At 27.9% G+C, this 26461-nt stretch overlaps 1 protein-coding gene and 1 pseudogene across 1 annotated transcript; both read left to right on the top strand.

Annotated features, from left to right (window-relative positions):
- LOC143191975 (superoxide dismutase [Cu-Zn]) lies at window positions 1–6999 on the top strand. Its single transcript, XM_076397438.1, has 7 exons — window positions 1–141; window positions 1425–1494; window positions 3192–3297; window positions 3361–3443; window positions 5544–5724; window positions 5803–5872; window positions 6435–6999. The coding sequence occupies exons 2-7, from the start codon at window positions 1444–1446 to the stop codon at window positions 6520–6522; spliced, it is 579 nt and encodes a 192-aa protein (XP_076253553.1). The 5' UTR covers window positions 1–141; window positions 1425–1443; the 3' UTR covers window positions 6523–6999.
- Window positions 7000–15609: 8610 nt separating this feature from the next.
- LOC143191973 (transmembrane protein 120 homolog pseudogene) lies at window positions 15610–16991 on the top strand (annotated as a pseudogene).
- Window positions 16992–26461: the final 9470 nt, after the last annotated feature.

Genomic DNA, 26461 nt, shown 5'->3' with positions numbered 1-26461 from the left:
TTACGTCCAACGTTGTACGGTAATTATCAGTCCTCTTACTGACGGTAAAACTTACAGCACACATAGTTTAATCCCAGTTGATGAAACCACATAAGCTGTGTAGACTGTCGATTGTTAATTTGTAATAGGTTCACATTATTGGTAAGTAAATATGTTGTTATTTTTATGGCATAATATATTGGTGTTATAATATAAAATAGAGTCTATATTGCAATTATATTTATCATTTTAACGACATTTAATTCTTTTAACTGGAAAACGTTTGTTTATATTCGTGTTCTAAAAATATTTCATAGACGCGTTTCCATTTCTTTTTGTGTTTTTATTGTTATGATACAAGAATTATATGTTTAAAATTCGTTTTCGTCTTGAAACGTATTTAATTATTTTGTTCTTTAGGATTAATATCAATTTTATATTATATTAATATATATATATATATATATATATATATATATATATATATATATATATATATATATATATATATATATACATATATTGAAGTAAATGTCAACTTAATAAACTTTATTCAAATAACTTAATCCAAATAGATCCAAATTAAATAAGCCAATTATAAAAAAACATTTATTTAAATATAACTTGATGTAAATAATTCAATATTATAATATCAACATATTATAATGTACATAGGTTATATTATGTTCGGATTTGTTTTATGATACATTATAATTAAATTATATTTAATTATTTTTTTAATAATATGGATCCGGTGGATAATAATTGCAAGTAAACACTAATAATATGAATAAATAAGAACAGATTATAAAAAATAAAATTAAAGCAATATTTAGAAAAGTTAACAGAAATTTTGATCTAGTTAAATATATAAATCCTTCAAACTATTAACACCATTATAATAACATTATATGATTATACAAACATAAAATTATACAAAAAAAAGTGTAAATAATAGTAATTGCATAAATTATATTAAGAACTACTAACAATACACTGAAGTGAAGTAACGCTAGATCGAAGTGGAAATAAATACCATTAATTAGCATATCACCTTCAATATTGTTTTGTTATTGTTTGCAAATCAGTTAAATCTAACATATAAAGGCTAGAATTCAAGAAATCGTCCTGCATTCTTAACAAATTGTTATCATTTATTTTAATTGTACTATTAAACCATTAAGAAGCCTTTGGTTTGTCATTATTATATATACTAAAAATATTTTCAATAAAAAAAATTTATCGACTTCAAAAGATAAATAAACAACTCACTAAAAATTAAAAAAGAACCAAATTTAGATTTTTAACAACTATATATATATTACTGGTCCATGTTTCAAGATTTTTTAATAATTGACGCCCCTCTTTCACTTTATTTTTACTCGACTTAAGACTTTCAATTTCCTTGGCACATATGGTACAGTACCTTGACTGAATGTATTTAGTTTCAGAATAATCCACAAAATGTTGCCGATTTTCGTTGGTTTAATGTTGGTGTCTTTTGCTAATGCCCAGGTGAGTAGTAAACTGTAATAATTATAAATAATAAGTCATTATATTTAGCAATTTAAAATAATTGTTGTTTTAAAAGGTAATGTTAATTAACTAGCAGCATACAGTAAATACAGAATTACAAAATTATTTTAATTGTTCACGTTATTTATTTTTTTAATATATATGTAAATTATTATACGTAAAGAAATGTTATAAAACATTAAATGTAAGTTACAGCTTAGTTAGTAAGTATTCTGTATATAAATAAAATATATATATAATCTAGACATAACGTTTTATGTTTCTTTTATAAATTTTATATATAATTTAACGATTTTAATAAAATATTAAATTTTTATATTTTAGAATATTAATTCGTCAATAGAATATAATAAAATATACAATTATTACTGAAGTTAGGATTAATGAGAACAACAATAATTGAATAGAGTAAATCGTATATTGAAATTATACAGAATACCATGAATTAAATAAATATGTCATCTTTTTGAATTGTTATTCTGATTGCACTGATCAGTTGTTTAAATAGTCGAAAGAAAACGTGTCGATTACTCGATCTAAAGACTCTCTAAGATCTAAGATCTAAAGAAACTCTGAGTAAGACATCGTATGGGAAGCTATGCATCAACACTGTTATGAAAACTGAAAATGGTGATTTTGAATGCACTGAAAATCGGTAAAAATATAGCTTCAGGCGAATATACACACAGGCAGTAAACATTATTGGTATATTAATACTAGACCATAAACTGAAAACTGAAAGTGTTTAAATAAGATTCGAGCGATGCCGCATTTCTTTTTATATATATTTTATAGTCTCCTTTTACCAACTAGAGATTTATCTGGAATGCACCTACAGTTTAACGCGGGCTTCGAACCACGGTACTCGGCATTAAGCCTACCGTTTGGCCAGTGACCAACTTAGAAATCATCTTCAAAGGAATACACTAGAAATACACCAGTCATCATTTGATATAATGTTTGTTTGTTTAGTTGTTTAAATAGTCGAAAGAAAAGGTGTCGATTACTCGATCTAAAGACTCTCTAAGATCTAAGATCTAAAGAGACTCTAAGTAAAACATCGTATGGTAAGCTATGCATCAACACTGTTATGAAAACTGAAAATGGTGATTTTGAATGCACTGAAAATCGGTAAAAATATACCTTCAGGCGAATATACACACAGGCAGTAAAGATTATTGGTATATTATTACTAGACCATAAACTGAAAACTGAAAATGTTTAAATAAGATTCGAGCGATTTCTTTTTTATATATATTTTATAGTCTCCTTTTACCAACTAGAGATTTATCTGGACTGGACCTACAGTTTAACGCGGGCTTCGAACCACGGTATTAAGCCTACCGATTGGCGAGTGACCAACTTAGAAATCATCTTCAAAGTAATACACTAGAAATACACCAGTCATCATTTGATATAATGTTTATCGATATATCGATATTTTTTAAAATAAATTAACTATAATTTTTAATAAATCTTTAAATTTAAGTACTTAGTAATTAAGTAAGTAGATATTTTTTAAAATATCGATATTTTCTTTGTTGGACAACACCCATATAATGGTTAATATTTAGTAAAATATTATTTTATTAAACCAATGTATTACAAAAACTTTTATTAATTTACACTAAATTAAATTAAACCGACGTATAATTAAATTTTTCATATATTTTTAGCAACAAGCAGTAGCTGTATTAACTGGATCAATTACTGGTGAAATTGTCTTTACCGAGAAATCTGATACTGTTTATATAACTGGGACAGTGAGTGGCTTAACTGAAGGTAATAGTATATAACGAATAATTCGGACGTTTAGAATAATGTACTAAAAATCATTATAAATAGGTAATCATGGATTCCATATTCATAGTAAGGGAGATTTAAGAAATGGATGTACATCGACCGGTAGTCATTTTAATCCGCTTAATGTAAGTATGATGTACGAGTACAATGTTTTTATTGCAAATCAATTCGATATGAAATACAACAATCTATTTTAATTTTGTACTTTACTATGGGCATTACGCTGAACCGTAATGTATTTGTTTCACCGACCTCTTATTTTGTCGATTTCGTGGCTGAAGTGATAACTGTCCCGTAATCCGTCCATTGGAAATCCGAAGCTAATCTGCTAACAATTCATAGGCGAGTTTGCTGATTTTTGCAATCTACACGTTTTACATTGTCTTGGCTAAAATGTATTTGTTCTTATCATATTTATATCCAGAAGATATACAAGACTGGTTTACAAAACTAGCAGTGATCGGCAATCTCTAGATTGAACTTCTAACTAAATGAATGAACTCATCATTGCTTCCAGAAAATTGTTGAAATTTGAAAATGTTTTCTTATATGTTTTATTTTTTTATGTCTTCTTTCAATCCAACCTCCTAAGGTTTTTGAGCAATTGCCACATGTTTTTGGATATTTAAGCTAACTTTACCTATTTCATCAAAGGAAAAACTGAAGTTGATAAATTTTTCACCATTCCATTTTGTTACTATTCTATAGCTAATTCACCACAAATGTGATAAATTTGCGAAATTTTGTAATTCTATAACCTAAAATTAAATATATTACAAAACTACTTTAACTTTCTAACTTATGTATCTTTTTCTTGCGTTAACAAAACATCTGATAAAAAATGAAAACAATTATTAATTTTTTCCTTTTTCGAACTAGTTAAGCAAGTCAAAGTAGTGTAAATGCAAAAAGAAAACTAACAAAATTCTAAATTTTGAAAAATATTTGAACATGTAACACCGTATCTATATGTCATAACAAAATTTTTTGAATGATAGTTAGAAGGAGGAATTCATTACGGACCTGGACTATCTGATTTTATTTGTATACTAAGTTAGAGGATAACACACGAATTAAATTATTTAATTATTAACTAATTTTGGTAGATTTCTGTTTCCCAACGCGACAAACTAAGGTATATCGTTCATTACGATCATGAAATCTCCATTCACATCAAGTAAAGTTATTAGCATATAATTTTTGTTGCTCGAATAATTTTTGATTTTAACTATGAATATAATGCAAATAACATAAGCAAATATATATAATGAATACTATAAATTAATAAGTCCAAAGAATTTTTCATATTGATCAGTTATAATTTTTTAAAAGATTTGATTACATTGAATACCATCAGACATCTTGTTTTTTTAAAAATTATGTTAGCAGATTAAAATTAATGTCAAATAAAACTTGTTAAATTGGTTCATACAAATAATGAACAACATAAAGAGACATCTCTTCTAAATCAATTCTAGCGTCAATTATAAATATTCTCTCTAAATTGAATATTCAGTTCTAAATACCTTTGTTTAAAAACAAAAATAACCAATCAGTAAAAAAATAATCAAATGTTTTGTTAATACAGAAAAGATTAACAATAAAAGAGCATTCACACAAATTTGGTATAAATATTGGTTTGGAATTAATCTAATATAAGAATGTGAAAATTCCCACAAGGAAAATAATTATTTGCAATGGATTAGTATTGAGCATTTTTTTGTTCTATCCGATCTTCAATTTTCCCATATCTCATTGTGCTGACGCTTTTGACTATCCTATTTATTTGCAATTTCATTCTTAGTTTAGTCTTGATTCACTGTTTAAAAATTGTCCATATGGAAATTTTTTACTTTGGAATATTTCTCAAAGAAAAATAATTGCTGCAGATTGTAATTTCACAATAACGACTTCATAACAATAATGCATATTAAATTACAAAATTACGCACACTCACGCATATGGAACGTAGGAACAATTTTCAGTCCCCTTTAAATAAAAACAGGAAATAATCAAATTGTACTTATTAATTCTATATTTAACTTCTGTTAAATGTTTCTACTATTTTTCTTCGAGCCTTTCGAGGCTTTTCACTGATAATGCTGCAGTGACTTTAAGCATGCAACTTATATTAAATTAAAATACACATTTTATTATTAAACATTATTATTGTTTAATTAAACCATAAGCATACAATATTTGATACACTAACTCAACTTTTCTAGGTTACTCATGGGGGACCAACAAGTTCAACTCGTCACGTTGGCGACTTAGGAAACATTGCTGCTAACAGCTCTGGAATTGCTTTAATTGATATCACGGATTCAATCATTGCTTTACGTGGAGATAATAATATCGTTGGTAGAGCTGTCGTCGTTCATGCTGATCCAGATGATTTAGGAGAAGGTTTTTATTTACTTTTAACTAATTTATAGCAACTAAATAATTATTGCTGACCGCCTGAAAACATGTTTTTATTTTTAGGTGGTTTCGACGATTCACTGACAACTGGACATGCTGGCGGTAGACTGGGATGCGGAATAATTGGATTAGTGTAATTATCATTTGCTGTTTAATAATATAAAAGACAATGAGGATTGTTAATGAAATAACACTTTATTACATTAATTGATTAACCTTAATCTTAAAAGACATGTTAGTGATTTAAACAATCCTCAATATTAATTACTTGTTATATTGTTCTTTTTGTCAATGTTAATTGTGAATTTTTGTCTCACATATATGTTGCTTAATTAATAAAATTTTATATTGGCTTGATGTTTTGTATTTGTTGTTATGTAGTTTTAAAAAAATATAAGCGGCTTTATTGTTTTAAAAAAATTAATGTGAGTAAAATTTAATAATATTTGGTTATATCAGTCATTACCGAGTAATTTGCACTAATTTATTGCTGTAATGAAAGAAAATAGTATATATGTTAAAAAATAGCTAATAGGCTAACACGAGTATGACAAACATTTAACATATTAAATTTTAATATCGAAAACAATAAATTTTAACAAAAAAAAAAAGAAAAAGAAAAAAAAACCTTTTTAGCAATTTTGTATTAATGAGCATTATATTTGAAATACTAGACTAATTTTTATTTCTTTTAGATCTGAAACAAGTGGATCTGTTGGGCTAATACCTATTTTAACTACCGCCTTAGTGGCTATAGCTATTGCCGTCCAAAGGATTTTATAGAGAAGAGCACATAGCTAGAATTAATCAAGAATTAAAACCCTAATGTTCAAATGTACTTATGAAGAATGGAGATTACACAAATTTTTCCATATTTGTGTATATACATTACTTATATATAAATATATTAAGAATAATATTTATGTAATTGAAGCGGAGTTTCTGCATAAATGTTAATAGATTTGAATAACTGAACACAGTTTTTTCGTAGATTTAAACAATAAGCTACCGGTTGATTTTGGGAAATAATTTAATTAATTATTCACTTATATTCATTATTATATATATTAATCCAGTACGTAATAACATATACTTTATTAGGTATGATCTGACTAAATAATCGAAACATTTAGAATTGTTATTTTACTAGTTTAGCCACTTTAAATTGGATTTAGTACTTAATGTAGGTACCAATTACAACGTATACGTATTTACTTGTAAGTAATGGTGCAAATATTTTCAATAAACTCTTAAAAGGTGTATCCTTTTATAAACAAAGCTAGAACATATTCGCAGTTCATGCAATTAATACAATTTAATGCTGCAAAGGCATTGATTAATTCCGATTTGTGGAGATATTTTGTGAAAGATCTCTTAATCCTTTGCGGATTGTGGTTCAATTCTTGCTAAGCAGTATTATACTAATTGCAAATAGCACTTACTGAAATTAATTATGAATAGGGGTTTAGGAATTACAAATTAAATCACACAATTTTAAAATCCTATCCATAGGATTAGACACGCAGAATACTTGCAATTTTGATAAAATGGAAAAAATTATTTGTTGGTTTTAATATATTTATTTTTTCATTGATTATAATTTTGCTTGAGAATGTGAAAATTCAGGAAAGCTTTGTGTGAGCTAATTCTGAATCTAATTTTTTAAAATTATTAATCTTAGTAGTTCAACAATCTCCCCCGTGGGCAATAAGCATTTCTTATGATTATAATATCGATATGACATCTAGAAGCTCACTTCATTAAATGATCTCCTGTGTAAAATATTATCTTAAATTATTTGGCCCTAATTCTAAAGTATATATATGCCCTATAATTAGATCGGATGATGTTAAACGTTTTTGTCTACATATTTAGCTAATTAGCGAGCACATTGTGGTGCACTAACACTCTTTTAAAGATGCATACCAAGATATTTAGCATACTCGGCTTGAGGAAGTTGACAATTATTGATATTCACTTGTGAGCATTTTCTACACAAAGGAATGAAACGTTTACGTTTTAGAACATTTTATTTTATGATAATAACATTGTATTTCTTCAATCGATCCTATTCTTCAACTCATAATATGATATCATATGTTATTACATCATGTTATATACATCATGTTATTGTTTCTGAATTTTGTTACAATGATATATTTTCATTTCTACAAATTCTAATAGATAATATAATTAAATAATATGCATTTGTATATTGCAATATTGAGGGTATTAAAATATCAATATAGATACAAATTTTCGTATAATTAGGTTTTATATTAATAGTAAACGTAATAGTAAAATGTTATATAACATTCCATTACTTTGTCACATATATTTCTTAAAGGTACGAACTACGGCCATTCAATATTTGCGAAGAAAGGCTTTTTTTCGTTTTTATGGACTACACTAAGAAAACCGTATATTTAATTATGTTTTCCAATGCCGAGTAGGGTTGGTCACGAAAGGCCACAAACCTAATAACATACTTCTTTCTGTAACGCTAAAATTAAATACATCGGACAAACCGTCACCTAGAACAAATTTCTTTTATTATCTGACATATCTCTACTAATAGTTACTACTAGCTTAATACATAACTAGAACAAATACAAAGTCGGAGAGATTTTCGCATTTTATTCATTTTATATTTTCTATAATATCTAAAATTTCAATGTAAGGAATTGTTAACATTTTAGTACTTAAAATAATAGTTTTAGGAGTTTTTTGTTGTCTGATTTGAATACATCTTAGTAGATTAATAGATTATTAACAGCTGATACGCAGTTTGTCCAGTATTTCAAACATTATACAACATTATAAGTCTGAACATTATACGAGTCGGTCTTTAAAGTTTAGTGAAGCAAATATAGTATCTGCTTCAAAAACCATGACTCAAATATTCGTATAAAATTGGAAACGCACTACTAGTGATATATTTAATGTATAACCTACGTTGTACACTTTCGCATTACGATTTTATAAAAATATTTTGTGTGCTTAAAATAAACTGTGTTTGAGATATTAACGAAATTCTTGTTTTAGACGAAAGGTTTAAGCGTTTGTTCATTTTTGAATTATTGGTTTCCGGATTGGAGCTGTGTTTAATGACTAAAACTAGACGATGTTTCGCAATAGTAACAAATTGAATCTTCAGGGGGGGTATTTTTTTACTGAAGCTTTACTAATTGATCTTCATGGTCTGTTAAATAATTTAAAAAAGGAGATGATGTACCATATAGGATTAGTTTTATAGGTATTGTCTTTGTTGAGATTATCAAAACCATCTTGATGTTTTCTAACAAAAAAGCCATCTGAAGTAGTTAAAACGTCTATTTTATTGAACTGAATGCTTTGGCCAGTATCCATCTAGTGTATCTCATATCTCATATATCGTTGATGTTCTTTTATCTGTGTACATATGCCTTTAAAATTTAGATTTTCTTTTAGGGGTACGGAGTATCTAAAACATCTCACACATACTTCTTGTGTAGTCTTTGAAGCGGCCCTGTCGTTTCTTCCGTTAAGATTGAATTTGAGCGATGATGAATAGTTAGAATGGCAAGAATTTTGACACGTATTCTATAAATATTAATATTATTCGGAAACCATTTACGTCTATCCAGAAATCATCTGGTGAATAAGAGCAATATGGAATATATTGTTATAGGTTCTAGATAGGGATTAAATTATTTTTAAGAATTTTTTATAATCATTCATTTAATGGAAACCTTTAAACAGAATACTTATCTTTCCAGATAAGTAACAAAATATGAAAATTTAAAATGAAAGTAATTATTGCGTTTTCCAGTTTTATTACGGGAATATACAAAGGTAAATGATTGCATGTTTATGTTCGAAACGCTAACAGGTCATTTCTAAAAATAAAGTATTTATAAAACGGCAATAAATAAAAGCGATTTTAGCTGAAAATTTTATTGTTACAGCAATTTATTTACTTTTTTATTGCTACTAATTTATCTAAAAGGAGATTTACGATTGGTTTTGTTTATAGAGGAACTCTAACTATTGTTTGCTCGCTGTTGTCGTAAATTATTATTTTTGTTTCAGTCACCATCGTCAACAATATCGTAACACAATATTTTGGTTTACTAACGACTATTTTTGTAATTTTAAAAGAATCGAACACGACGCTTTAAGATAACCGTGAATTATATAGTAAGAGTTTACGATGATAATCGATAAAGAACAAGTAAACATTATTTTAAAGCAAGGAATTTAAAGTGCAATGGGTCATGATTAAGGTTAAAATGTAATCTGAATCACGGCCCCCGGTATTAGGCTAACCGACTAGTGAGTGACCAACCTAGACAAAATCCCAGAACATGTAAAGTATTATTCTCAGCTTGGTTACTGATGTGACTCAGATAATTTTTCTTGTCGAATTATAAATTATAAACTTTTGTAATTTGTTGAATAATATTATTACATAGGCTCCTGACATATATTTTGTGGTAATTTTATCCTAATTATATCTCGTGAAATTAGAAGGCAATTGTTCATCATTAGTAATAAAGCTTGACCTTGAATAACCTTAATTTGACTTTATATATTCATTTCACTCTAAATGATGAGATTTTGGTGAAAGGAATCTTCTAAGATGCTAATTTAGTGATTGGAAAATTTTATAATGACAATTACAGATACAAAAAAGGAAAAATTAGCTATTACTAATGAACTAATTTGATATATACGATAGTTGACAAGACCAACAAAATCAGTAACATCTTCAATAACACGTTAATATCGACTCAACTGCTAGTTACTAGATCAACAAACAACTTTAGTTATGTCCCTTGATTTAATCGTAATTATGTTTACAAATATTATTTTTACGCTCTTTTAAGCGAAGAATATATTTGTGAAGACAATTAATTATTCTTATACGGGTGAGCGGTTAAATTATTTGTCTTGAAAAGTCGTTAAATATAATATAATATTATAATAACCAAATTAGTTATTAATATAATCATTATTATATAATTATAATTATATTATAATATAATATTATTTTTAGTTATGCCAACTCAGATAGAACAATAAAGAAAACAATATTCCGAATATAATAATTCAGTAAAAAATAATATTTATACTAATATTTGATATATTATGTTCTTTTTCTTCATTTATCTAAGCTTTTAATAAACATACAGTTTTATTTATATATAAAGATTATTTATTGAAAAAAACTGGTATACTATTATTTGTACAATAGTCCGCAGAAAACTTTCTGACAGGTAATTAAGCCGTAATGTTCAAAATAACATTTTCAGTCAATTCACGATTTCAGTTTAGAATACAATAACTCTTCGGTCCTCTAGGTCTAAAACGCATCAAACTATTTGATATTGTAGCGAGGCTTTTAATGTTTCTTTTCTGTGTTAGCCAGCCCAATACATGTATATTTTATATTTGACATAATCTTTTAAATGAAAATGGATCTCGTCCAGTAAAAGATACTTTAAAACTAGCGCTGGGAACTATCGACTGAAAATAGTCGAAACAGTTGATAGTCGCAAAACAGGTGAAACTAACATAGTTAACAAATTAGCGACTGAAAACAGTAATTACTATGTTGGGTCAAATGCACGTTTCGACTGTTTTTCTATTCGTGATAACAGACAGAGATGTTCGAATTCCTTCCCGTTTTAATTTTGAGGCAGGAAAGGATGGAGATAATTGTTTGATTCTCTGTGCTGTACGGATAAATAATTTTAAATTGATAAGTGGCAGTGTGAAAAAAGGAATGCAATAATAATAACAAATATATTTCGTCGCATTTTAATATTTTGAAACTAACAATGACATAATTAATTAAAATAATTGATTCATTTCTTTTCTTTCCTGCGTTTGCATTTTTTTTCAACTGTACCATAAGTGGGACGGTATATGTCCTCTAAGTTTAGTAATAGTTCCTGAAATATATACCACCCACAATTCTTGAAAACCAAAACGATTTGTCAAAAGTACGTCTCGTACATTTTCCGATTTTGTTGTTCCAATCACAATTGTTTCTCGTTAAGATAAATTTGTTGTCATAAATATTGATAAACGATTAGCAATAAATTATGATTAAGTGTATTATTTTGACAAATATTGGGTACTATAAATCTCACTCGCAAATATTTGTATTGTTTATTGTACTTAAATATTATTTGCTATTTTTGAGAACAAATAACAATTATACCCAGTGCATGGTTACAACATCATACACCTTGAACTTTATATTCGCTAATATTATAGTATATTTTCTGGAATTTTAATACTTTGTAAATAATAAATAACTAGAAATAATTTTAATTAGATATATTCCTATGAAAAAGTATCATAGAATAATCAATTCTCATATCTAATAAAATATGATTTGCTTTCATTATTGTATGGAAATCCACATGAAATATAGATCCAATCCAGATAAGCTGCCATTAGCAACAAAAAAATTCTCGATATAACCCATTTGCGTTTTATCTCAAATATCTTAGTATTACTTTACATTTTAAGAGTAAAATATATTTTCTTTGAACAAAGCTGATGTTCTTCCTGTAAATCTACATATGAAAAACAGGGAACCATTTCAATAAGTTGATACAATTGATATTCTGTAAATTTGCATTCATAGCAGAATTTCCTTTTTTACAAATTTTTAAGAAAAAATTAGATTTTTTTTAAGAAAAAAACGAAGTTTTTTCAAGTGTTTATTAAGGCATTGGTTCATGAAGGCGAATTTTTTAATTTTTCTCCACATTCACATTTTTGAACAATGTATAACAGTTTCGTAAGTAGTTGTCAGAAGTGTTTACTCAATAAATATACTAAATACTGTGAGTGTTTTGATTGCATCGAGGTCTGATAGGTTTAGGTCTGAGGCTTAGTGAAAGTTTAATTTGAGTAAGCAAGAAGTTTAGAAGAGGCAACTAGTGACGCCAGATCTTGAAACATTTGACGCCATTAAAACAAAATGACTTTAATGGTAGTTTTATTCATGAGCTAACGAAGATCTTTTCCATTGTATTTAGCAAAATGACGGTGTTTTATCAACTTACTGTTTTCTTGCGTCAATCTCAAACCACAACATAAACCACGAACTAATCAAATATCATTTTTAGAATACAATAAAACACCATCTCTAGTCTACGCTCATTATTTATCATACACTCCCTATATTATATCAGAAGCAGTTTTAAAAAAATGTAATTATTAGCTACTTTTCAAACCCAATGTTAATGTAATTGTACTTTGAAGAGGTAATATTCTATTAGTATAACGACAGTAGATTAATAGTACATTAAAATTATATTAATAAACAACAACTTCAACAAATTAATCTATTGTAACAAACCGTAAATTGTATAATATACCATTTATCTTATTCACAACTATCACCTTATTAGAAATATAAACTGGTCACAATATAAACCTGCTTTTAGACATGCGATGCGATATGGCGATGTTTAAAATAAAAAACCAACGCCAATAGTACAAAGTAATTTAATAAACTTTTATACTCTCTGTATTCATCTTAGTTCAAAAATGAAGATACGATTCTTTGTGTGGGTTGGTAGTTGTGACAAAGTAATTACATCTTAAAAAACATTATTACATTTTTTAGAATTAATACATAGCGTTGACTTCATCTTTGTTAAGGTAATTTTAGTGTTCCTTTTTACTTCTTAGCCCTTTCATTTCCTTTATGTTTAGTTTGAATAAAGTTTGCTGTTGTTCGTTGTCATCGTCCAATGCGGTGTGTTGTACCTTGAAGACTTGTTAGAAAAACTTTATTTTTCTGTTTTCCTTTTTATCGTTAGTGAGGAACACTTTATTGTTCATGAGGAATATTTTTATTTATATCCTTCAGTTTATATTCAAAGTGGAATCCAAGACAGACGGATCCTTCGGGTTTTAGTTAACACTTGTTACATGACAAGTGGAATAACATTGTGAGTAGTTACATTACTTATGACCGTTGTCTGCTTGAGTACCTTTCATTTACAATATATCTGTTTATTCCTTTTTGTTTTATACAAATTATAATTGTTTTAGTTACTTTATTTTAAGTTTTGATGGAATTACACCTTTTAAAAGGCCATACATATAGGTAAGTTGAAAAAAATATAATCTAATCTATATAACGTCTAAATAAATAAATTAACATAATAGGCCTTAGTTCTATATTAACTTAAGTCCGCATAACCATTAATTGATTTGTGAAAAAAATATTTTGTAGTAACAAAACATTGTAGCTTAATCAAGATATAATAAAGTTGCTAATTTTGAAAAAACCTACCGAAACAGAAAGAAAAAGTTTGCATATTATATTTTTGAGTAAATTATATGGCTCGGTGAATGGGGGTAGGACGAAATGAATGAGTGGTTGTTTACATGGTGCGAATGTTATTTATTGAAGTTATATAAAAAGTGAAATTAGAAATAGATAAATGGAATTACAGTTGTGTTACCTGGAGACGAGGTTTGGGCAGTCGATAGAGACATGTCTGAACCCATGAATACCCTTCAATAATTTCCCAGATAAACATCTCGAGGTTGATAGATATTCGTTATCGTGTACTGGTTGCCGCTGCTGGTACCTCGCTCGTGTTCGATATCTGGGATTATATGTGTTGGTATTTTGTAGACAGTTATTCCACGGTGTAAAATTCGACATGCCTCAAGGTCCCTACAGTATATTATATATTTTTAAATTTTAAATCTTGAATTATCAATTCTTATTCTTATATTATAAATAATTTTAATAATAAAGTTTATTTATGTTGAAACACGGGTAAGTTTTACATGAATAAGATGATGAGACAATTTTAGTAGAATAAACAGAGAAATCTGTAAATGAGTTAATTACATATGTTTTTCTTTTTATACTCTTGAACTAATATGTTATATATTTGATTAAATATTTCGTAAATATGAATGAATATATGTTATTTTAAAACGTACTTTTCATGGTTTACTTCGTATTTTTGCGGTATATATTCAAAAAAAACTGCATGAAACATTTTACGTCATAATTTAATTAAATCAAATAAATTTACCAACATAACAATGAATAACAATAACATGGACATGGAGTAATAATATACTCAGTAGGGATCGAAGCGGCATGCATCTGATAACAATCGTTCTAATTATCGACGTAGCGATTGCTTCAGCGACTCGAAACTTTTGTGGGGTGTAGCACGGGCTCTGACCTTAAAATGGACCACATGCTGTAGTTAATCAGGAATTGTTAGAGGTGCAATTTCATCCACTTCCTGGAGGTATACCACAATGGCCAAGCTCTTTGAAATGATCGACAGCTCGAGAAACAGTTGACTATCTAATATTGAGCAAGCAAACATCACATTAAGGTTTTCCTTATCGCAACAGCTTCAAAATTGCTCTACGTTTAATTAACATCTAGAAAACACGACAAAATGAATTAGCATAGAGTCGAAACTTATGGAACACATGATGTATCAAATGGAACAAAAATTAGTTTATTACGATACATTCTTTTCATTTTAAGATAAATAAAACTTTTTTGCAATTTTTTACGACACCCTGTATATTTATATTAATTCTACAAAATAATTATTAGTAGCTAAAAAATGTATAAAAGAAATAAAATTAATTTAAATAAGAATATTTCCCTTAAAACCTGTCGAAAAATTGTGCACTTCAACTGTCGAGCAGTTTACCTATTGGTTTACATCCCATTAACACACTAGCTCTGTCATTGAAAAACTTTGCCCAGGTCAAAACTCCAAATATATTGATAGTTAATGCTCATAGATGGACATCGAGTCCGAAGTTACCTGTTTGCCGTACTTTGTCGTATCAAATCTTATCTTACACAAGTTATTAGATAAATATTATTCGCTTTCGATTACATTTATAGACGAAGTGAGTTAAGTGTTGTATCGACAGTTCAGTGTAGTTTGTAACGTGTGAATCAACAGGTTTTAAATTACAAAAATTAGAAAAGTTACAAAGTTTATTATGGCAAGTGAATTAGAAAACGATTGGAAAGAATTGACGGAAGAATACAAGAAGTTAGAACAAGCCCATCATCAGTATATTAGCAAGCAGAAAGAGTTTCTTCAAAGTCAGTCAGTGTGTTTGGCACAAATCAAACATCAAAGGAACCGGTTAAAAACAGCGCAGAAAAACTTGAAGGGATTTAAAACAGATGAAAAAATACAAAACATTACAAAAGAATTAGTTAAAAGAGAGGCTCAGCTACAGCTAATAGAAGAAACTCTTCCAAAAAGCGGCAGTAAATATCTGAGGGTTATTCTGGGAAATATTGATGTTTCCTTCCTCAGTCAGGAGGCTAAATTTAAGTATAAGGACGATTTCGAAAAGTTCAAGTTAATTTGTCACGTGATAGGATTGGTTCTATTATCCCTGATAATATTTAAAAGTTATAAAATATTTGAAATGGTTTACTTCTTCTTCTTGGTGTGGTATTATTGTACTGTATCTATCAGGGAAAGTATACTGAGAACTAATGGGTCCAAGATAAAAAGCTGGTGGAGGATTCATCACATTTTATCTACCCTAACGTCAGGAATTTTGTTAGTTTGGCCAGAAAATGCAGTTTGGCATCAATTCAGAGGACAATTCTTCCGATATAACATATACACATGTCTCATCCAATATCTCCAGTTTAACTACCAGCAAGGTGCTTTATATCGCCTCAAGGCACTGGGACAGAAAGACAACATGGATGTAACACTAGAAGGCTTCCATTATTGGATGTGGAGGGGCTTAACCTTTTTATTGCCTTTCCTTTTTGTTGCTTACTTTTACCAGCTGTACAATGCCTACGTCCTTTGGAAGTTGTCCTATCATCCGGAGGCAACCTGGCATACACCAGTTATATGCGCTTTGATGCTGGTGTTCTTCTTCGGCAATTCCATCACCACCCTTCTTGTAGTACCGAATAAGATAAAAAACAAAATGTTAGTTCAATATAAAACAATGTTAAGACGTTTATACGGAAAGATTCCAAAGAATAATGGTGAAAATAAAAACGCCAAAACTGATTAAATATTTGGAGTGATATTGTATAGTTCTAATGACTGATGAGTGATTTCTCATAGTGAGTTAATAGTTAACTAAACATTCCTGACTTTTGATTTAATATTACTTAACAGTTTAAGATGTTAATTATATCAAATTAGATTTATATCATAGCTCTATCGCAAAAACGTTAAATAAATGTAATTAGTACTTTTTTACTATAGCAATTTTTGTGAGTGTTTATCATTTGTGCTTGACATATAAATATCGACTGAAATTGAATAAATAATTTTGATTAAAACGCTTCAAATTTATTTGTTATTACAGGTAAACCCTAAATATAATTTTATTGCTTATTATGATATCGTATTAAAATAATAAATGTACCCTATCCAAATTATGTGCAAACATATTCAGTGCTAATCATACATAGAGAAACTTTTATATTAAAATATAAATTACTATCATTATTCTATAGTATTATAACTAACACATAGAATTTGATTAATATTTATTGAGTAAAATACTCCTTCTTATCTTCTCATATACTAAAACAAAATAAATAAATTTTTATTTCAAGTTTCATGAAAGATAAAAAACATGGTTACGGATATTAGTGGATCAGTTTTCATTTTTTAAACATAATTATTGTAATAGAACATTACAATTGTGGTAAATAGTGAGTATTTTGAAAAATGCTTCGTAGAGTAAACGCCAAATTTAAAGACAGTTGATGTAATTTAATTCAGTTTCAATCAAATCTAATCCGAATTAGTTAATTCCTAGATACTCAATAAGATCGATAAAAATCTATTTATTTCAATTTCTATCACATATCTTAGAAGACTATTATAAGGAAAAAATATATAAATGACTTTCAAAGAACAATCAAGCTGTGTTCATTGCGTGCAAATTTTACAGAGTCAGCCATGGTTAAAATGTAAATATACACGATTAATTTTTACACTGGTGCTGACAACAATTTCACATAGGAATGCTACTTTTACCCCGAGTTACTCTCAAGAGAGACCAATTGTAAAGATCTATTGTAAAAATTTAAAATATTTTCTAGAAATTTACAAGAACTTTGATATTTTAACTTTCCTATACTTCCCCGTTAGTTTACGGTACCGACGATACACATTTTCGCATTTATTTCTCCTCTAGGAAATATTGAGGTGTTAAATCTTTTTCCAGCTGCCAAATTTCTTCAAAAAGCTTTATTTTAATAGACATAACACATTTGTACCAGAAGCTTGAGTTCTAATCCACCAGTAAAACTTTTGAGCAGGTATAAAAAGCTATATAATATATCTGCAAAACAATCTCAACAAGAAAATTAGCCTCGGGATCTTTCCTCAAGCTTTAATATATGATGTCATCAATTCGCAACTCCCAACACATATTGGCCAAGAACCATTCATTTTCTCAGAATGACACTCCGACATATATAAATTAGAAGGCCGTAACAATATAATCGATCCTGTGAATATTGTTCATTAAAAATGTAAAACAGGTTAGAACTATGACACTTATGTGGCAATGTGATAAACTCTACACATATCCTAGTTATACATCTTCTAAAATATGTATTTTAATATACAAAAGTTCATTTTTGTTTATTGCTTGAAAACTTTTTTCTGGTTTTGTTTTACCTTGAAAAAACGTTCAACTTTGGGAACTGTTTTATGTCATAATAAAGGTTAATAATAAATAATTATACCCCTTACATTCAAACCAATATAGAATATATGTTTTTTTTCAAAAAGTTTTTCAAAGAGTTTCAAAAAATATTCAAGGTTCAAAACTATCGATCCGGCATGGATGAAATTTAAGGAATACAATGAAAACTTGCTGAAGATATACACACAGCCAAAATAATAAAATATTTTTTACACAAGAGAAATGTGTGTATTAATACTGATCACAAGGAATGTAGATTTAAATCTCAGATTTTCAATTAAAGTAAAGCTAACACATTTACAAGTGACAATGACTCATTTTTCGCATTATACAAGTCTGTGAAACGAAAATTCTCGATATCGAATTGCTTTTAGATATTCAATTTAAATTTATCCATTTATAGCGACAAGAAAGCATTCTTGATAAACATTGTTTATTATTTACCTTCACTAATTATTCCACACCCTTATATTCTAAAGAATCCAGGCAAAAATAATATGACACAAATTTATTTAATTTAAAAGTATCTCCATTTATGATTAGTTAAATGTAATCTAAAAATACAGATTCCAAAAAACTATGGGTCAAACGAAACAATGAACTCCTTAAGATTGATTTTTTGGAGCTTTTGTCGTTAAAATATTTGTGACACAAAAAATGTCGTGACGCTTGACTCTATTTACAGGTAATCTAACATACAGTTATTCTAGTTCATTAAGCTTCTACAAAGTCAGCTTTATTACGTGACCGGAAACTACTCCCGAGGTAATAATTGATTCCTCCTTTTCGCCATTCTTTTTTTTTGGTTTTGTATTTTATTGATAAAAATTATTTCTCCAAATATGTTTATGATATTCATATTTTAAAATATATTTAAAAATATTATAAAGTTAATTTCTTAAAATTTAGGTTAAATATATCTTTAACAATTTTCTAGGGTGTTTTATGAGGTTTAGCAACATTTTATAAGCAAAATATATATTTCTTTAAAATGTATTGTAATATATTTTATATTTTACAGTGGTACCACTTTTGAGCTTAATGCAATCGTTTTAACGTATTTCCTCATATAGATCATGCGGTATTTTATAATTTCTTCTAACAATCTATTTTCCACAAAACAGCAGTTATATTCCACTAAATTTTATTTACTTAGAATAAATAACGATAAATTATCAACTATTCAGCTTTGTAACTGTTCTATACTGGAAGCGAATTTGCGGAAAGTTTTACGTCACTATTGAAATTAGAACTGGACCCATATTCAAAATGTCTACGTACCAGGTGTAGAAGAAAGTCATTGCCGGTTTATTTCAGAAAAAAACTACTTAATTTTCGAGATAATGAAAAAAAATATTATTCAAACTATTGGCCCTTTAATTCTATACATCTTGGCCATCTTTCAGACAATTTATGGATGCCATCCCAAAAAAACTATTTGTACCATTGAGCAAAATCATTCATCGAGCCATTTTCTAACTTAAGTGCTGCTGTACAAGCGTGTATCCCATTGAAAATTTGACAATTGAAAAAAGCAAGGCCTCGAGAGTACGGTGAGTGCGATAATATGTCCTATTAAGGTGCTCTCAACGCTTCATTGGGCGATTTTGCTTTACGAGACGGCGCGTTATCGTCCTGTAAAATCACTTTACCGTCTTTGGGCCCATTCTGGATGTTTTTCGATCAATGAATGGTCCACATTAATCATTTGTTGTCGGTAGCGATCACTATTAACTGTTCCACCAGATTTCACTTCGTAGTACACCACGTCATTCTGGTCCCACCAAATTTGATTTGATGTTAATAATTTCTATGCAATTTTGGAATAATAAAAATACATATATATAAGGGTATTCGCTTATTTAAGAACATATTCTTCATATATCAACTTCAACCCCTCATATTACGATTGGCTATTTGAAACGCTAATTAAGTTCTACAGTTTAAATTAAGAAGTTTTAGGGTAAATTAGATGGCTCGGTGAATGGAGGTAAAACGAAATGAAACAGTGGTGTTTACATTATGTGACAGTTTTTTATTGAAGTAATATAAAAATGTAGAAAATACAAAACAGAAAAAACGGATGGCAGCGGTGTTAACTGGAGACGGGGCTTGGGCAGTCGATGGTGGCACGTCTAAACCAAACGATGGTCGAATACCGAATGATTGGAAATCCCCTTCAATAACATCCCAGATAAACGTCTCAACAATCTCACATTGTTTCACTCTCCAAGTTGTGACCTTATTTGGCTGATTAGGATATTCTCAGATCTTCTTCCAGATCTTCATTAAAATATTTTTTTAAAACAGTAACAACATTTTGATAATATTATAAAAACAGTTTTCATCTACAGTAATACAGTCAATATGAATGTAGCCAACAATTGTAATATTTAAATATAGTAGCATAAATCTATTGTAGATTAAAACGAAATTAATCTCAAATATAAATTTAAGTATATATATATATATATATATATATATATATATATATATATATATATATATATATATATATATGTATATATATATATATATATATTATTTAAGTAAACATCAAGAATATCCTAGACATAAACGTTAGTTACTAGCTAAAAATATTTTGTAATGCATTACATTATATGACTTGACATATTCTTGATAAAAATATCTAAGAAGCTGAATATTGATCTTATCGATTATTCCTTATCTTACATACTTGATTTAGTCATCATAAATATATATTTAATTTCTAGCTGATATTTAACCATAGTCACACAAATAAATGATAATATTAAATAATTATATTATTTGCTATAATATATTCACATTAGATACTGTGTTTAATTTTCAAGTCACTGATCATTTTTAAATAATGACAATTTGAAAAACTGATGATATGATATATTTATTGTCTAATATTAATTGCATGATAAAAACCTAAATTATTAAGGATTATGTGCAATGTATTTTATGATTTATGATTATTATAAATTATATAATACTGTAGTATAAAGATTATATATATTATAGTCTATATTAATTATTTGGTTATATAATTTTATAAGTAAAAACATATAGTAGGATTGACAAATGGAAGTTTTGTCATTAATTAATTTCAAAAACAGTAGGAACTTCTATAGATCAAATGATAAACAATAGGCTACAATTAAAAAAATCAGGCCAATCAGATACGCTATTTGAAAAACGCAGTTTCGAAAAGAACAAATTTAAACCACGTGTAACTGCGTTTTCTTAACGATAATCAAGTCTTTCCAAACACTTTTTGTAGTGCTGAACATTTGAAGGTTGCAACTTGATTTCCATGACTCATCACATATATCAATTAAAGCAATATATAATCCTATGATATTACTACTGTAGTCCTTTCAAAATAGCCGTTATCTCAAGTTATTAAATTATTTGATGTTTAGTCAAAAATATAATTTATTTTAAAATTATGGTACATCTAAAGCATATATTCTCGAAGAATGCCAAACAATGTATTTTATTTTCATAGGAGAGTATATTTACCTTTTAAAGTCGGGTTCTAGATTCTTTCGTTGATTTCTAATCTCCCATTCCCTTACCAAGTTAGCTTTATCTCAATATATTCCTCCTTATGTTATTCTGTTACTAACTGTATACATGTTTCTAGCAAGAAAATGCCAATTTCCTCTATATATTTTAATTTAATCACTGAATCATCTCATTTATAAAAGACTTAGTATCCATTCTCTCCTTATACATTCAACTAAATGTTCGTGCATATTATGAACATTAATACACACGAATCTTAAAATAATTCATTTAAGAGTTAATTTCTACCTCTATGCGTCTGATGGAGTTCATCCAAACCGAAGGTGTTAATGTAATTAATGCTTCAAATCCATATAGTTATACATTGTATATCTCTATGGACCAGAATATCAGTTGTAATAATTATTTTCTAAACCCCCCCCCCTCAATTGAATTCTATAATAGGGGAGAAGACGTAATACCCTGTAACCATATGTCACTGCCATTTACAGTGTAAATTTTTTCAAACTTGTTTCTAAAAAAGCAAATTCAAAAAACCCAAATATTTAATTTATAATTACCAAGTGAAAGTTTGAAATAATCAAAGAGCTGTAAAAATTGTATTAGCTACTCACTTTTTTCATATGTTTCATATATTTAATTCCAAATAGAGCTCACATCAAGGTGATCTTGATACGACTTTTTCTGGCCTTTTGAGGGATTTTAGTCAACGTGTCGATACTAATATTCAGTACAGTACAGCAACACGCTGAAATATTTTTAATAAAAACCCTAGCAACTTAATATTTAATAGTATCAATATCATTACTTGCACGCATTTTACTGGCAAGAGGGAGTCCCCCATTAAAGTTACTGATTAGAAACGCAATCTGTTTCTGTCACTGATTATTTATTGACTTTGGCATTACAATGTAATCACAAATATTAAGCAGCGATTTTAGATTTATCAAAACAAACACTAAAACAACGTCCGCAACGTCTAATTATTATGTTTGAAAGAATTTTGCAGACATTTGACAACCACACAAATTTTATAGGCTAGGTTAACCGAATTAATATAAATAAATGATCGTTGGTGATTTTCTGATTTTCTTACACTTTCTCTTTATTTTATATTAAAAAAACTGCTAGAAAAATATTAAAATAAAACAAATGGGTGCTTAAAACGTAGTATTACATACATACTTAGAGATGAGCACTATTTTCATCTCACTCAAATAGTTATTATAATACCCTATTGTTTTTTTTAATTTATTATCACTATCTATTTTAGAAAGTGCAGTGGCGTGAAAATAGTACTACCACCATGTCAAAAATGTCTGGAAATATGAGTTATACACGTTTTTTTTTTCTAAAATATTTCTGAATGTTATTTTTGAATTATTTATCGTTATTTCAATCAGTGAAAACAAGAAGGTACTTCTAACTTAATTATAATTTTTTTTATATATATTTTATCGATGTATTTACTTGTATAGTATATATGTTCTTTGAAACTTAATAGTATTTCCATAATTAATTTTACCTAAAGGTTCCTTAAAACAGAGTACAAAGAATGATTAAATACCTTTCATGTATCATGACAGTGGTATTCTTAATTTTAATACATGGTATTAATTTTTCCGTCAATCTATTGTTGTTTCCTCGAACTAAAATTAACTATATTCGATTTTATGATGCCTTAATTTATTCTCCCTTTTCTAAAGTTTTATAGAAAAGTTTTACAGTATTTTATAAATTTGGCAACGTCCTTTTTCTTTCATCAGCTGCAAGTGGTTTTAAATTTTTGTTTCAAGCAAAAACTAATATTTATTATGCAAAGAAAAATCTGAAGGTTTCATTAGCACACTATTTTGTGGTGTAAAGTAATTTTTCAAAGAATTTCTTTTTTCTAAAATAAAATATATTCCTTCCTTTTATAACAGCTTTAATTGTCCACTACATAAAGCGGAATACCGAATTTCGTATTTCATTTTATTGTCTTAAAACTACGTAGATATAAGTCATTGAACTTAGTCAGGAAATTTTGGCTGACGCCTGAATTTAAGTACTCGTTTTCATTTTGTTAATATATGCTGTATTCAACAAATTTAATTAATCAATAACTTTAATATACTTATGGATTCCATTACTGTAGTTACCAAACGAAGAGTTTTTGTCATATTAAATTTATTATAGACAAAATATTTTTTGAAATGTGAAAAGATTTAGAAATGGAAGGGAGCTAGCTAGGGAGCTTAAATCTAGTCAAAAAATAAAGCATATCATTTTAAAAACTTTTAAAATTGCACTCGAATTTGTTATTATTTCTCGGTGGGCGAATGCGGGTAGAGCAGAAATATATTAAACAACTTTTTATACATAAAATATATTATGGACAAAGTGGTCAAATAATATTTTTATGTTATTAGACTAATAAGAAACCGAACAGTTTTTAAATATTTATGTTAATTAAACATTTATTAACCACCTTTAGGTTAATAAACTCGTTAGTGAAACAACTAAATGAGTTGTGTATTTTATTGTAAAGCAATAATCTCCACAATATATTTTCAAAGGACAGAAACCGCATGCGACAACCAACATAGAAATAAATTTATCGGCTTAAATAAATAAGGGCAAAGTTCCTTTATAACAAGAACAAAACTACAATTAATCTAATACAAACTCAGTCGCAATAACCTTATTATAGTGAAAATCCAAGTTGAAAGATCATCTAGTCGTCGATTTCGCGGACATCTAAAACGGTTACCATAACAACGCACAACCAAAACAATCTTTGTGCCGTGAAAATTCAGTCTTATCACGATATGGGTTAATAACATTTTCAAGGGAGTTTTAGCTGTGTCTTGTTAATATATCACACCCTGCGGGATTCGAACTCGCGTTTATCGCATCAGCAGGAGGATACTCATAAATATTACTATTGACACGTTTTAAAAGTGCGAATTTAAGTACTGTTGGTCCTAGTCCAATTATAATTCAGCATACCTTATCTCTTTCAACTCGATGTCAGACGTATCAGCTTAAAAAAACAAAAAATAACAATTGTTATTGAAAATTAAATATTTCCAAAATGAAGAATACTATACATTTCAATATGTATATAATTTTACAGTCTGTAAACAATATGTATAACAGTTTTTATACTTTACGAATTTAAATGTTTATGTAATCAATGACAAAATTATATTTCAATGCCAAAAGATTTAAAGTAATTATTGTTGTATTAAATATAACCAATTATCTATTCTAACAAGAGGACAAACTGTTGTATTCGTTTACAATTACCACCATATGTATTATTTTTTACTATAATTGATTCCTAACTATTAATTACGTTGTCGTTGACAGTTTGTGTTAATTTAAAATAATTTAATGAATATGTTTTTTGAATACTTAATAATGATCTTTATATTAAAGAATTATGCGAATTACTTAACTTATAGAATAAAAATTAACGGTTCACAATACTTAGGCTAACTTAAATGTTTGAGTGTTATTAATTTTATGAATCCTTGCTAGTTAACAATTCAAAAAACTGTAACATTAATATGTTGGTAACGATACACTTCCGTTCACAGTTTCAATATCTATATTATTATAACCCTTAAACCATCAAATATCAAGGCTATAAAAAATATGTAGGAAAGGAAGAAGGCAAAGAATAGAAAAAAGGGGAATATTGAACAATAATCTAACCTTAAACAACACACAATAACCTTACGCATATACATAGGCATAGATTAGACTTTAAATAACACCTTAAAATAATCAAAAGGCATATTTAAATGTGTATATTTGGTAATCATTCATCTTTTCCGTACTTAATGTGACTATTTCATAAGAAATGGAAATAAACATATTGGAAGGACTTTATATAGAGCATATCATGGTGTTGAACAGTGTTGAAATAAGAATATGGGAGAATAGTTTCGAAGTATGGTAAACATGTTCAATATATAAGGTTGGCAATAAAGTTTTTTTGTTTGTTTTTCTTAATCGATGGAGTTAAAATATCTTTAGTGATAATTGTTTAATGAAATCGCACTATTTATAAAAATGGATTACACACGACAATAATGTGAGAAAATGAGCATGGCCGAGGCCCAAAGAAGACTTCACAAATGGTTGAAAAGACGTCATGGATTCTAACCAAATATAGCCAAATCATTGAAATACTATCAAAAACTAATGCGAATGAAGCAGATATATTTGTAAAAATTCGCAGAATTGATCAATAGGAAATGTTTCGTATTCTATCACGACAACGCTAATAACTAGACCACACGAGATTGGCTAGAAAGTTTTGATGTATCCACCATATAGTTCGAAACTTCCCTGTATAACTATGATTTATTCTGGTATTTGCAAAACCCTCTTAATAGTGTAAAATTAGAAAAATAAAATTCAAAAATAAAAACGTGAAAAAAAAACGAAGAACGTTACAACATAATTAATAGCAACATATACGAAGTATTTT

The sequence above is a fragment of the Rhynchophorus ferrugineus genome, unplaced genomic scaffold (genome assembly GCF_030347505.1).
Source record: "Rhynchophorus ferrugineus isolate W39M unplaced genomic scaffold, kcgeb_rfMv2 rfM2, whole genome shotgun sequence".
Lineage (NCBI taxonomy): Eukaryota > Metazoa > Arthropoda > Insecta > Coleoptera > Curculionidae > Rhynchophorus > Rhynchophorus ferrugineus.
The sequence above is the reverse complement of the archived record's forward strand: the minus strand, read 5'-3'. Positions and strand labels throughout refer to the sequence as shown.

Excerpts from the sequence above, each read along its gene's own strand:
- LOC143191975 (XM_076397438.1), top strand. The coding sequence starts at position 1,444 with ATGTTGCCGATTTTCGTTGGTTTAATGTTGGTGTCTTTTGCTAATGCC. Across the intron at positions 3,444-5,543 it reads GTCATTTTAATCCGCTTAAT|GTTACTCATGGGGGACCAAC; the intron begins GTAAGTATGATG and ends CAACTTTTCTAG. Across the intron at positions 5,725-5,802 it reads TCCAGATGATTTAGGAGAAG|GTGGTTTCGACGATTCACTG; the intron begins GTTTTTATTTAC and ends TTTTATTTTTAG.